The sequence below is a fragment of the Pelodiscus sinensis genome, chromosome 4, assembly GCF_052426305.1.
Source record: "Pelodiscus sinensis isolate ZL-2025 chromosome 4, ASM5242630v1, whole genome shotgun sequence".
NCBI classification, from domain to species: Eukaryota; Metazoa; Chordata; order Testudines; family Trionychidae; genus Pelodiscus; species Pelodiscus sinensis.
Genome location: NC_143055.1, coordinates 2,486,711 through 2,501,229, shown reverse-complemented (window position 1 = coordinate 2,501,229; position 14,519 = coordinate 2,486,711). Strand labels below are relative to the sequence as shown.

Genomic DNA, 14,519 nt, shown 5'->3' with positions numbered 1-14,519 from the left:
CTCTGCATTGTCTTGTTAGCCATGCAAATGTCCTGGCCCTTTCGGTGGCTAAACTCTTTGCCACCACACCATCCAGTAGCAGTGAGTTCCACAAGGCTTCACTGTGTGAAATTTGTTTTCCTTTTACCAGCAATGCATTTCCAGCCTTTTCAGTTCACCGAACACCCCTTTGCTTGTTTTGTGAGACAGAGAAAAGACACGCTCCTGATCTACCGCCACTAGACATTACAGACTTATCATTCACCCCCTTTCCCAGGTAAACCAAGGCAGGCTCCTCAGTCTTTCCTCACAACGATTTTTTTCCAGGTCTTTGACTCCTATATGATCTCCCTGTCCCACGGATAGCTACCCTTAGATACGGCACATCCCTTTGTGCCTCAGTTTCCCACTCTGTTAAATGGGGATCTCAATCCTGACCAACTCCATGGGGTGAGGTAGGAAGTTTTCCAAACAAATGGTTATTGGTCTGCATGAGATGGGGGCGTTTTACTGCTAATATCAGCCCAGTTTTATTGTTGTATAAAAATTCGGTGAACATGCAGCTAGACTCCTTGATTTTAGGGCCAGAAGGGACGGCTGTGATCTACTCTGGCCCACGTAACAGGCCAGAGAAGCCACCCTGGGGTTTCTGAATCATGCTAGAACTTCATTTTCAGCGAGGGCTCATCTTACAGAAAGGCATCCGAGCCTTCACTCAAAGACTGCAAGTGAGGAGAACCCACCAGTGGGGCACAGTGCAGCCACCCCCGCTACTCCCCCCCAACGCTGCTGCCTCTATAAAGGAAGCAGCATGGGGGGGGGGGTGGCACCACAGAGCCAATGCTGGGGGGGGCCCCCACCAGCTTTTAAGCCAGCTCCCATTCCCTCCCTTGCTGCCTCTGTGGCAGAGGCAGCGGGGGTGGAGGGAGGAAATGCGAGTAGCCTAGACTTATCAGTTAATCGCAGCAGACTACTTGTTTACATCCCTTGCCAGAACCACCCTATCCGGTCTGTCAGCACCTTCAGAGGTCGGCTGTCACATGCACACCCGCCCTAGCAGAAACTGGGTGGTACACACAAGCAGAGGGCACTGAAAGGTCATTAATGGCCATGTAAAGGCAGACCGCACTGTGTGCTCGACTAGACCAGGCATTGCTGAAGAGCTGAAGCATCTCTTCCTAGGGATAGTACGCAGCACTTTCCACCCTCGAATCTCAGTGTGTGAGCGTCAATCCACCCCAGCCAGACTCCACCAGCCCCCTTCCTCAAACTTCCCTCCAGCCTGGGGCCGGAGGCAGCTCTCCCTTGTTCTACGCTCAGCTCCAGCACAGCACAGACACCCTTCTGGGGCCCCGGGGACCTGAGAAGGGGGGCACTGAGATTCAGCCTCTGGGTTGTGTTGTCTTTGGCTAGACAGGTACCAGCCAGAGACAGCACCAAACATGAGTGAGGGCAGGGTCCTGGTGAGACGCCCCCCTTGATCTCCAGCTGTGAGAAGCCAGAGGGGCTGACGCAGGTAGCAGAGTGCAACCCATGAGAACTCGTCAAGCACTGTACTGCATTCCCGCATGGGGCCTGCGGGAAGTATCATTCCTCCCTCACACCCCCCTCTTGGCAGCCAGAAGGGAGAATCGCTCTCACCCTAAAATGCAGCTGCCCTGGGAGAGGTATGTGCTACTCTCGCCTTCTCACAGGCTGCATTGTAGGCTCCTCTTCCCTCCCACATAGCTCCCATACCAGCCTCAGAGATCCCGGTCAGTTTCACAGCCACCCACTCAGTGCCCAAGGGGCCAAGGGCCCAGTGAAAATCACTAGCGACTTCTCCAAGGCCCTTTGGCGGAGCCCAGAGCAGCACCAGGTGCCCTGGAGTTGTCCATCAACAAATGCAAACAGATTGCCCCGCACCAGCCCGCGCTGGGAAGTTTCTCTTCCTGACAAGAAGGGCTAGAAACACATGGCGCCATTGTGAGACACACCGAGCACCCGCCCGCCAGGTCCCCCACAGCTGGGCGCCCGGGAAGCATCAGGCTGTTTAAGCCAAGAGGAGGAGAGCTGAGGGCAGGCAGAAGCCGAGGGCGCTGACACAACTGTCCAACTTGGACCTCGCTCCGCCAGCTACGATTCCCGCAGGCTGGACAGAGCCATGGCCGCACCGCCTCCCACCCTGCAACCAGCCAGGCAGAGCTCCCGCCCTGCTCCATGTCCCCCCCATCACACCCACCCCGCAACCAGCCAGGCAGAGCTCCCGCCCCGCCCCATGTCCCCCCCATCACACCCACCCCACAACCAGCCAGGCAGAGCTCCTGCCCTGCTCCATGCCCCCCATCACACCCGGCCCCCCGCAACCAGCCAGGCAGAGCTCCCGCCCCGCCCCATGTCCCCCCCATCACACCCACCCCACAACCAGCCAGGCAGAGCTCCCGCCCCGCCCCATGTCCCCCCATCACACCCACCCCGCAACCAGCCGAGCAGAGCTCCCGCCCCGCCCCATGTCCCCCCCATCACACCCACCCCGCAACCAGCCAGGCAGAGCTCCCGCCCCGCTCCATGTCCCCCCCATCACACCCACCCCGCAACCAGCCAGGCAGAGCTCCCGCCCTGCTCCATGTCCCCCCCCATCACACCCACCCCGCAACCAGCCAGGCAGAGCTCCCGCCCCGCCCCATGTCCCCCCCATCACACCCACCCCGCAACCAGCCAGGCAGAGCTCCCGCCCTGCTCCATGTCCCCCCCCATCACACCCACCCCGCAACCAGCCAGGCAGAGCTCCCGCCCTGCTCCATGCCCCCCATCACACCCACCCTGCAACCAGCCAGGCAGAGCTCCCGCCCTGCTCCATGTCCCCCCCCATCACACCCACCCTGCAACCAGCCAGGCAGAGCTCCCGCCCTGCTCCATGTCCCCCCATCACACCCACCCCGCAACCAGCCAGGCAGAGCTCCCGCCCTGCTCCATGTCCCCCCCATCACACCCGGCCCCCCGCAACCAGCCAGGCAGAGCTCCCGCCCTGCTCCATGTCCCCCCCCATCACACCCACCCCGCAACCAGCCAGGCAGAGCTCCCGCCCTGCTCCATGTCCCCCCCATCACACCCGGCCCCCCGCAACCATCCAAGCAGAGCTCCCGCCCTGCTCCATGCCCCCCATCACACCCACCCCGCAACCAGCCAGGCAGAGCTCCCACCCTGCTCCATGTCCCCCCCATCACACCCACCCCGCAACCAGCCAGGCAGAGCTCCCGCCCTGCTCCATGTCCCCCCCCATCACACCCACCCCGCAACCAGCCAGGCAGAGCTCCCGCCCTGCTCCATGTCCCCCCCATCACACCCACCCCGCAACCAGCCAGGCAGAGCTCCCGCCCTGCTCCATGTCCCCCCGATCACACCCACCCCGCAACCAGCCAGGCAGAGCTCCCACCCTGCTCCATGTCCCCCCCATCACACCCGGCCCCCCGCAACCATCCAAGCAGAGCTCCCGCCCTGCTCCATGCCCCCCATCACACCCACCCCGCAACCAGCCAGGCAGAGCTCCCGCCCTGCTCCATGTCCCCCCCATCACACCCACCCCGCAACCATCCAAGCAGAGCTCCCGCCCTGCTCCATGTCCCCCCCCATCACACCCACCCCGCAACCAGCCAGGCAGAGCTCCCGCCCTGCTCCATGCCCCCCATCACACCCACCCCGCAACCAGCCAGGCAGAGCTCCCGCCCCGCTCCATGTCCCCCCCATCACACCCACCCCGCAACCAGCCAGGCAGAGCTCCCGCCCTGCTCCATGTCCCCCCCATCACACCCACCCCGCAACCAGCCAGGCAGAGCTCCCGCCCCGCCCCATGTCCCCCCATCACACCCACCCCGCAACCAGCCGAGCAGAGCTCCCGCCCCGCCCCATGTCCCCCCCCATCACACCCACCCTGCAACCAGCCAGGCAGAGCTCCCGCCCTGCTCCATGTCCCCCCCATCACACCCACCCCGCAACCAGCCAGGCAGAGCTCCCGCCCTGCTCCATGCCCCCCATCACACCCACCCTGCAACCAGCCAGGCAGAGCTCCCGCCCTGCTCCATGTCCCCCCCCATCACACCCACCCTGCAACCAGCCAGGCAGAGCTCCCGCCCTGCTCCATGTCCCCCCCCATCACACCCACCCCGCAACCAGCCAGGCAGAGCTCCCGCCCTGCTCCATGTCCCCCCCATCACACCCGGCCCCCCGCAACCAGCCAGGCAGAGCTCCCGCCCTGCTCCATGTCCCCCCCATCACACCCACCCCGCAACCAGCCAGGCAGAGCTCCCGCCCTGCTCCATGTCCCCCCCATCACACCCGGCCCCCCGCAACCATCCAAGCAGAGCTCCCGCCCTGCTCCATGCCCCCCATCACACCCACCCCGCAACCAGCCAGGCAGAGCTCCCACCCTGCTCCATGTCCCCCCCATCACACCCACCCCGCAACCAGCCAGGCAGAGCTCCCGCCCTGCTCCATGTCCCCCCATCACACCCACCCCGCAACCAGCCAGGCAGAGCTCCCGCCCTGCTCCATGTCCCCCCCATCACACCCACCCCGCAACCAGCCAGGCAGAGCTCCCGCCCTGCTCCATGTCCCCCCCATCACACCCACCCCGCAACCAGCCAGGCAGAGCTCCCACCCTGCTCCATGTCCCCCCCATCACACCCGGCCCCCCGCAACCATCCAAGCAGAGCTCCCGCCCTGCTCCATGCCCCCCATCACACCCGGCCCCCCGCAACCAGCCAGGCAGAGCTCCCGCCCTGCTCCATGTCCCCCCCATCACACCCACCCCGCAACCAGCCAGGCAGAGCTCCCGCCCTGCTCCATGTCCCCCCCATCACACCCACCCCGCAACCAGCCAGGCAGAGCTCCCGCCCTGCTCCATGTCCCCCCATCACACCCACCCCGCAACCAGCCAGGCAGAGCTCCCGCCCTGCTCCATGTCCCCCCCATCACACCCACCCCGCAACCAGCCAGGCAGAGCTCCCGCCCTGCTCCATGTCCCCCCCATCACACCCACCCCGCAACCAGCCAGGCAGAGCTCCCACCCTGCTCCATGTCCCCCCCATCACACCCGGCCCCCCGCAACCATCCAAGCAGAGCTCCCGCCCTGCTCCATGCCCCCCATCACACCCGGCCCCCCGCAACCAGCCAGGCAGAGCTCCCGCCCTGCTCCATGTCCCCCCCATCACACCCACCCCGCAACCAGCCAGGCAGAGCTCCCGCCCTGCTCCATGTCCCCCCCATCACACCCACCCCGCAACCAGCCAGGCAGAGCTCCCGCCCTGCTCCATGTCCCCCCCATCACACCCACCCCGCAACCATCCAAGCAGAGCTCCCGCCCTGCTCCATGTCCCCCCCATCACATCCACCCCGCAACCAGCCAGGCAGAGCTCCCGCCCTGCTCCATGTCCCCCCCATCACACCCACCCCGCAACCAGCCAGGCAGAGCTCCCGCCCCGCCCCATGCCCCCCCCGCAACCAGCCGAGCTCCCGCCCCGCCCCATGCCCGGCCACAGGAAGCAGGCGGAGGCTGCACGCCGGGCACGGTGGCAGGCGCTCGCGGAAGGGCGGGCGGAGGGACCCGGCAGAGCCTGCCCGGCCCGGGGGGGGGGGGGGGACCCGCACTCACCGCTTCCCGCGCGCCCGGCCCCGCGCCGCTCTCCGGCTCCCGAGGTGACAGAGACACGCCCCCACCTGCTTCCATTGGCCCGAGATCAGCCCCGCCCCTCGCTCGCTCATTGGCCACCGCTGTTCCGGGGTCCCTCCGCATAGGCGGGCGCCAGGGGAAGGGCCGAAAAGCACAGGGGAGGCGGGGCGAGGGGTTAGGAATGGACCAATGAGGAGGCCGAGGGGTGGGAATGTGTCAGTCCGTGGCTGAGCCCCGAGGGTCCTGCATGTGCTTCCCTGGGACCCGGCTGTGCTGCTGGGGGCTCTCGCCCTGGGGCTGCGGGCTGGGCCCCTTCTGCCCCTCCCCTTTGGCCTAGACCCGTATCCTGGGGCCTCGCTGCCCCCCTTCCACCCATCCTGGGACATGCCTAGTCCCTTCCTTCCCATCCCCCCTTTCTCCCCCTCCGCTGCCCCCCTCCCACCAATCTCATCCCCCACCCCTTCCTCTGCCCGTCCCCCCTTTGCCCAACTGCCCATGCCCCTTCCTCCATCTTCACCCACTTTCTTCTACCTGTCCCTCCTTTGCTCTCCTACCCACCCCCTCCCACTGTTCTAGCCCCACTCCTTTGTCCCCCATTTCTCCCCCTTGGCCTAGGCCCACATCCCTGGGCCCAGCTGCCCCCCACCCCACTAATCTCAGGCCACCCCCACCCTCTTCCTTTCTCTTTACACCTTTTGCCTCACTGCCCATCCCTCTTCCCCATGCTAACCCTCTTCCCCTACCAGTCCCCGCTTTGCCCCATTGCCCCCAGTCCCATTCATGCTCCTTTCTGTCCCCGACTCCTCCCCCGTGGACTAGGCCCACACACTTCGGCCCACTAACCATCTCCCTTATCCCATCCCCACAACTCCCTTGCCCACCTCCACCACCCTCTGCTCTCCTCTCTTCTTGGCCTTGGGTCTATTGCCCAGCTACGCCTACCCTTCTACCCCATCCCATCACCAGCCCCCTTCCTGTCCCCAGTCCCCTCTAGCCACGCCGTTGAATTCAGACTGAGGTCTCCACTGCAGACAAGTGGGCATCTAGCAAAACTGGAAAAGACCAAGCAGTCCCTGCTGAAGTGTATCCTGAGTGGTAGTGCACCCCTGTGTCAGCAAGAGCTTACAGCCATACTGGGCACAACTACACGTTTGCCCCACCCCCATGCGCCCAGCCTCACCTATCCACACATTCACCTAGGCTATGTCTACACTGGCCCCATCTTCGGAAGGGGCATGCTAATTTTGAACTTGGGAATAGGGAAATCCTACTTTGAAGTAGGAATAAGAGATCCTCCGGAAAAGGGCTTTATTCCGGAGGATTGCACCAGTCTAGACGCTTTTTTCCGGCTTTTCCCCAAGACGGAAAAAAAGCAGCGGCCATGTTTATTTAAATCCGCGGGGGATATTTAAATCCCCCGCGGATTTCCCTATTCCCAAGTTAAAAATTAGTATGCCCCTTCTGAAGAAGGGGCCAGTGTAGACGCAGCCCTACTGTGCTGCCACCTCTGCCAATACATTGAGCAAAGGGGATTCAACCTTTCCACCAAACCCCAAAATGCCACCGCAGCGCCCCTTCTCCCATGAGATCAGCCCATCCCTAAACACCCACAACTACCCCCTCAAATGTTCCCCCCGCCCACATCAGCTCAACTTAGATCCAGCAAAGAAAAACAACACAACAGACTATGACTGAAGGCGGAAGGTACAGAACTTCAGAGGGGCAATAGGATGGAATTTGTTAACTGTCTGGCTAATTTAACGGTTGGAACAATTTACCATGGACTGAGAGGGGTTCTCCATTTCTGACCATTTTTAAGTCAAAATTGGATGTGTTTGCCAAGGACACACACTAGCTCAAACAGGAATTAATACAAGGACAGTTGGGAAGGAGCGGGCCGCTGCCTCAGTGAGACACAGGCTGGCAGTGAGGGAGATGGCGAGGGAAAGGTGGGAATGAGCGGGGTGCTGCCTTTGTCGGGCAGAGGCTGGCAGTCAGGGAGATGGCGAGGGAAGGGTGGGTTATGTTAACATGGATTTCCTTGGACAGCCATATGTTAACAGGCATTTCCTGCAACAGTTTCATGTTTGTTGCCGGAAGAGATCTAGGGGTTATAGTGGACCACAAGTTGAATATGAGTCAGCAGTGTGATGCTGTTGCAAAGAAAGCAAACATGATTCTGGGCTGCATTAACAGGTGTGTTGTGAGCAAGACACGAGAAGTCATTCTTCCGCTCTACTCTGCGCTGGTTAGGCCTCAATTGGAGTATTGTGTCCAGTTCTGGGCACCGCATTTCAAGAAAGATGTGGAGAAATTGGAGAGGATCCAGAGAAGAGCAACAAGAATGATGAAAGGTCTAGAGAACATGGCCTATGAGGGAAAGCTGAAGGAATTAGGTTTGTTTAGTTTAGAAAAGAGAAGATTGAGGGGGGACATGAGAGCAGTTTTCAGGTATCTACAAGGGTGTCATAAGGAGGAAGGAGAAAACTTCTTCATCTAGGCCTCTGAGGACAGGACAAGAAGCAATGGGCTTAAACTGCGACAAGGGAGGTTTAGGTTGGACATTAGGGAAAAGTTCCTAAGTGTCAGGGTGGTCAAACACAGGAATAAATTGCCCAGGGTTTGTTCTTCAGTTCCCATGCCTGGAGACCTTTCACTCGAGGAGACAGGAATTTACAAGGGGCACAGAAAGGGGCAGGTTTCAACTTAAAACTGCAGAAGACCCGAGAAACAACCTAAAAAACACTTTAGGGAATATTCCAGAACCTCCCCCTCCCCCCTCTCATTGCCAGCCTGTGCCCCACACAGACAGCGCCCCGTTCCTCCCCCCACTACCCCAACCTCCCTGTCAGCCTGTGCCCCAAAGAGACAACGCCCCACTCCTCCCCACCCCTCCCCCGCCACTTCCCAAACTACCAGTCTGTGCCCCACAGACAGCGCCCGACCCTTCCTCGCCACCTCCCAAACTGCCAGCCTGTTCCACACACAGACAGCACCCCACTCCTCCCCACCCCTCCCCCACCACTTCCCAAACTGCCAGCCTGTGCCCCACACAGACAGCACCCCACTCCTCCCCACCCCTCCCCCGCCACTTCCCAAACTGCCAGCCTGTGCCCCACACAGACAGCACCCCACTCCTCCCCACCCCTCCCCCGCCACTTCCCAAACTGCCAGCCTGTGCCCCACACAGACAGCGCCCGGTTCCTCCCCCCACTTCCCCAACCACCCTGTCAGCCTGTGCCCCAAAGAGACAGCGCCCCACTCCTCCCCATCCTTCCCCCGCCACCTCCCAAACTACCAGTCTGTGCCCCACAGACAGCGCCCCACCCTTCCTCGCCACCTCCCAAACTGCCAGCCTGTTCCCCACACAGACAGCACCCCACTCCTCCCCACCCCTCCCCCGCCACTTCCCAAACTGCCAGCCTGTGCCCCACACAGACAGCGCCCCGTTCCTCCCCCCACTTCCCCAACCACCCTGTCAGCCTGTGCCCTAAAGAGACAGCGCCCCACTCCTCCCCATCCTTCCCCCGCCACCTCCCAAACTGCCAGCCTGTTCCCCACACAGACAGCGTCCCACTCCTCCCCACCCCACCCAGCCACCTCCCAAACTGCCAGCCTGTGCCCCACAAAGACAGCGCCCGGTTCCTCCCCCCACTTCCCCAACCACCCTGTCAGCCTGTGCCCCAAAGAGACAGCGCCCCACTCCTCCCCATCCTTCCCCCGCCACCTCCCAAACTACCAGTCTGTGCCCCACAGACAGCGCCCCACTCCTCCCCACCCTTCCCCCGCCACCTCCCAAACTGCCAGCCTGTTCCCCACACAGAGAGCGCCCCACTCCTCAGCACCCCTCCCCAGCCACCTCCCAAATTGCCAGCCTGTGCCCCACATAGACAGCGCCCCACTCCTCCCCACCTCTCCCCCACTAGCAGCCTGTGCCCCATAGGGACAGCACCCTGCCCCTTCCCCCCTCCCCTGCCACCTCCCAAACTGCCAGCCTCTGCCCCACACAGATAGCGCCCCACTCCTCCCCACCCTTCCCCGCCACTTCCGAAACTACCAGCCTGTGCCCCACACAGACAGCGCCCCACTCCTCCCCACCCCTCCCCCGCCACTTCCCAAACTGCCAGCCTGTTCCCCACACAGACAGCACCCCACTCCTCCACACCCCTCCCCCGCCACTTCCCAAACTGCCAGCCTGTGCCCCACACAGACAGCGCCCCGTTCCTCCCCCCACTTCCCCAACCACCCTGTCAGCCTGTGCCCCAAAGAGACAGCGCCCCACTCCTCCCCATCCTTCCCCCGCCACCTCCCAAAATGCCAGCCTGTTCCCCACACAGACAGCACCCCACTCCTCCCCACCCTTCCACCGCCACCTCCCAAACTGCCAGCCTGTGCCCCACACAGACAGCGCCCCACTTCTCCCCCTCTTCCCCGCCACCTCCCAAACTGCCAGCCTGTGCCCCACACAGACAGCGCCCCACTCCTCCCCACCCTTCCCCCGCCACCCCCCAAACTGCCAGCCTGTTCCCCACACAGACAGCGCCCCACTCCTCCCCACCCTTCCCTGCCACCTCCCAAACTGCCAGCCTGTGCCCCACCCAGAGAGCGCCCCACTCCTCATCACCCCTCCCCAGCCACCTCCCAAACTGCCAGCCTGTGCCCCACAGAGACAGCGCCACACTCCTCCCCACCTCTCCCCCACTGGCAGCCTGTGCCCCATAGGGACAGCACCCTGCCCCTTCCCCCCTCCCCTGCCACCTCCCAAACTGCCAGCCTCTGCCCCACACAGACAGCGCCCCACTCCTCCCCACCCTTCCCCGCCACTTCCGAAACTACCAGCCTGTGCCACACAGAGACAGCGCCCCACTCCTCAGCAACCCTCCCCCGCCACCTCCCAAACTGCCAGCCTGTGCCCCATAGAGACAGCACCCCACTCCTCCCCCTTCTCCTGCCACCCCCTGACAGCCTGTGCCCCACAGAAACAGCGCCCCACTCCTCCGCACCCCTCCCCCGCCACCTCCCAAACTGCCACCCTGTGCCCCACACAGACAGCACCCCACTCCTCCCCCCTTCTCCCGCCACCCCCTAACTGACAGCCTGTGCCCCACAGAGACAGCGCCCCACTCCTCCCCACCCTTCCCTGCCACCTCCCAAACTGCCAGCCTCTGCCCCACACAGACAGCGCCCCACTCCTCCCCACCCCTCCCCCGCCACATCCCAAACTGCCAGCCTGTGCCCCACACGGACAGCGCCCCACTCCTCCCCACCCTTCCACCGCCAGCTCCCTAACTGCCAGTCTGTGCCCCACACAGACAGCGCCCCACTCCTCCCCAACCTTCCCCCGCCACCTCCCAAACTGCCAGCCTGTGCCCCACACAGACAGCGCCCCACTCCTCCCCACCTTTCCCCCGCCACCTCCCAAACTGCCAGCCTGTGCCCCACACAGACAGCGCCCCACTCCTCCCCACCCTTCCCCGCCACCTCCAAACTGCCAGCCTGTGCCCCACACAGACAGCGCCCCACTCCTCCCCACCCTTCCCCGCCACCTCCAAACTGCCAGCCTGTGCCCCACACAGACAGCGCCCCACTCCTCCCCACCCTTCCCCCGCCACCTCCCAAACTGCCAGCCTCTGCCCCACACAGACAGCGCCCCACTCCTCCCCAGCCTTCCCCCGCCTCCCAAACTGCCAGCCTGTGCCCCACACAGACAGCGCCCCACTCCTCCCCACCCCTCCCCCGCCACGTCCCAAACTGCCAGCCTGTGCCCCACAGAGACAGCGCCCCACTCCTCCCCACCCCTCCCCCGCCACGTCCCAAACTGCCAGCCTGTGCCCCACACAGACAGCGCCCCACTCCTCCCCACCGCTCCCCGCCACCTCCCAAACTGCCAGCCTGTGCCCCACACAGACAGTGCCCCACTCCTCCCCTCCCTTCCCCCGCCACCACCCAAACTGCCAGCCTGTGCCCCACAGAGACAGCGCCCCACTCCTCAGCAACCCTCCCCCGCCACCTCCCAAACTGCCAGCCTGTGCCCCACAGAGACAGCGCCCCACTCCTCCCCACCCCTTCCCCGCCACCTCCCAAACTGCCAGCCTGTGCTCCACCGAGACAGCGCCCCACTCCTCCCCACCCTTCCCCCGCCACCTCCCAAACTGCCAGCCTGTGCCCCACGGAGACAGCGACCCACTCCTCCCCACCCTTCTCCCACCTCCCAAACTGCCAGCCTGTGCCCCACACAGACAGCGCCCCACTCCACCCCACCCTTCCCCGCCACATCCCAAACTGCCAGCCTGTGCCCCACCGAGACAGCGCCCCACTCCTCCCCACCCTTCTCCCACCTCCCAAACTGCCAGCCTGTGCCCCACACAGACAGCGCCCCACTCCACCCCACCCTTCCCCGCCACCTCCCAAACTGCCAGCCTCTGCCCCATACAGACAGCGCCCCACTCCTCCCCACCCTTCCCCGCCACCCCCCAAACTGCCAGCCTGTGCCCCACACAGACAGCGCCCCACTCCTCCCCACCCTTCCCCCGCCACCTCCCAAACTGCCATCCTGTGCCCCACAGAGACAGCGCCCCACTCCTCCCCACCCTTCCCCCGCCACCTCCCAAACTGCCAGCCTGTGCCCCACACAGACAGCGCCCCACTCCGTCCCACCCCTCCCCCGCCACCTCCCAAACTGCCAGCCTCTGCCCCACACAGACAGCGCCCCACTCCGCCCCACCCCTCCCCCACCACCTCCCAAACTGCCAGCCTCTGCCCCACACAGAGAGCGCCCCACTCCTCCCCACCCTTCCCCCGCCACCTCCCAAACTGCCAGCCTGTGCCCCACACAGACAACGCCCCAGTCCTCCCCCTCTTCCCCGCCACCCTCCAAACTGCCAGCCTGTGCCCCACACAGACAGCGCCCCACTCCTCCCCACCCTTCCCCTGCCACCTCCCAAACTGCCAGCCTGTGCCCCATACAGACAGGGCCCCACTCCTCCGCACCCCTCCCCCGCCACCTCCCAAACTGCCAGCCTGTGCCCCATACAGACAGCGCCCCACTCCTCCCCACCCCTCCCCCGCCACCTCCCAAACTGCCAGCCTCTGCCCCACACAGACAGCGCCCCACTCCGCCCCACCCCTCCCCCACCACCTCCCAAACTGCCAGCCTCTGCCCCACACAGAGAGCGCCCCACTCCTCCCCACCCCTCCCCCGCCACCTCCCAAACTGCCAGCCTGTGCCCCACACAGACAGCGCCCCACTCCTCCCCACCCCTCCCCCGCCAGCCCTCAAACTGCCAGCCTGTGCCCCACAGACAGCACCCCACTCCTCCCCCCTTCTCCCGCCACCCCCTAACTGACAGCCTGTGCCCCACAGAGACAGCGCCCCACTCCTCCCCACCCTTCCCTGCCACCTCCCAAACTGCCAGTCTCTGCCCCACACAGACAGCGCCCCACTCCTCCCCACCCCTCCCCCGCCACATCCCAAACTGCCAGCCTGTGCCCCACACGGACAGCGCCCCACTCCTCCCCACCCTTCCACCGCCAGCTCCCTAACTGCCAGTCTGTGCCCCACACAGACAGCGCCCCACTCCTCCCCAACCTTCCCCCGCCACCTCCCAAACTGCCAGCCTGTGCCCCACACAGACAGCGCCCCACTCCTCCCCACCCTTCCCCCGCCACCTCCCAAACTGCCAGCCTGTGCCCCACACAGACAGCGCCCCACTCCTCCCCCCTTCTCCCGCCACCCCCTAACTGACAGCCTGTGCCCCACAGAGACAGCGCCCCACTCCTCCCCACCCTTCCCTGCCACCTCCCAAACTGCCAGCCTCTGCCCCACACAGACAGCGCCCCACTCCTCCCCACCCCTCCCCCGCCACATCCCAAACTGCCAGCCTGTGCCCCACACGGACAGCGCCCCACTCCTCCCCACCCTTCCACGGCCAGCTCCCTAACTGCCAGTCTGTGCCCCACACAGACAGCGCCCCACTCCTCCCCAACCTTCCCCCGCCACCTCCCAAACTGCCAGCCTGTGCCCCACACAGACAGCGCCCCACTCCTCCCCACCCTTCCCCCGCCACCTCCCAAACTGCCAGCCTGTGCCCCACAAAGACAGCGCCCCACTCCTCCCCACCCTTCCCCGCCACCTCCAAACTGCCAGCCTGTGCCCCACACAGACAGCGCCCCACTCCTCCCCACCCTTCCCCGCCACCTCCAAACTGCCAGCCTGTGCCCCACACAGACAGCGCCCCACTCCTCCCCACCCTTCCCCCGCCACCTCCCAAACTGCCAGCCTCTGCCCCACACAGACAGCGCCCCACTCCTCCCCAGCCTTCCCCCGCCTCCCAAACTGCCAGCCTGTGCCCCACACAGACAGCGCCCCACTCCTCCCCACCCCTCCCCCGCCACTTCCCAAACTGCCAGCCTGTGCCCCACACAGACAGCGCCCCACTCCTCCACACCCCTCCCCCGCCACTTCCCAAACTGCCAGCCTGTGCCCCACACAGACAGCGCCCCGTTCCTCCCCCCACTTCCCCAACCACCCTGTCAGCCTGTGCCCCAAAGAGACAGCGCCCCACTCCTCCCCATCCTTCCCCCGCCACCTCCCAAAATGCCAGCCTGTGCCCCACACAGACAGCACCCCACTCCTCCCCACCCTTCCACCGCCACCTCCCAAACTGCCAGCCTGTGCCCCACACAGACAGCGCCCCACTCCTCCCCACCCTTCCCCCGCCACCCCCCAAACTGCCAGCCTGTTCCCCACACAGACAGCGCCCCACTCCTCCCCACCCTTCCCCCGCCACCCCCCAAACTGCCAGCCTGTTCCCCACACAGACAGCGCCCCACTCCTCCCCACCCTTCCCTGCCACCTCCCAAACTGCCAGCCTGTGCCCCACCCAGAGAGCGC

The 14,519-nt window shown here is 64.7% G+C and overlaps 1 protein-coding gene across 1 annotated transcript in view; it reads right to left on the bottom strand.

Moving 5' to 3' along the window:
* Positions 1 to 5,723, bottom strand: part of ADISSP (adipose secreted signaling protein) — a 102,571-nt gene extending 96,848 nt beyond the window's left edge. Inside the window, exon 1 of the mRNA XM_075931082.2 lies at positions 5,609 to 5,723. Coding sequence (XP_075787197.2) covers positions 5,609 to 5,718 — 110 coding nt within the window. The 5' untranslated portion in view covers positions 5,719 to 5,723. The remainder of the gene's footprint in view (positions 1 to 5,608) is intronic.
* Between the last annotated feature and the right edge of the window lie 8,796 nt (positions 5,724 to 14,519).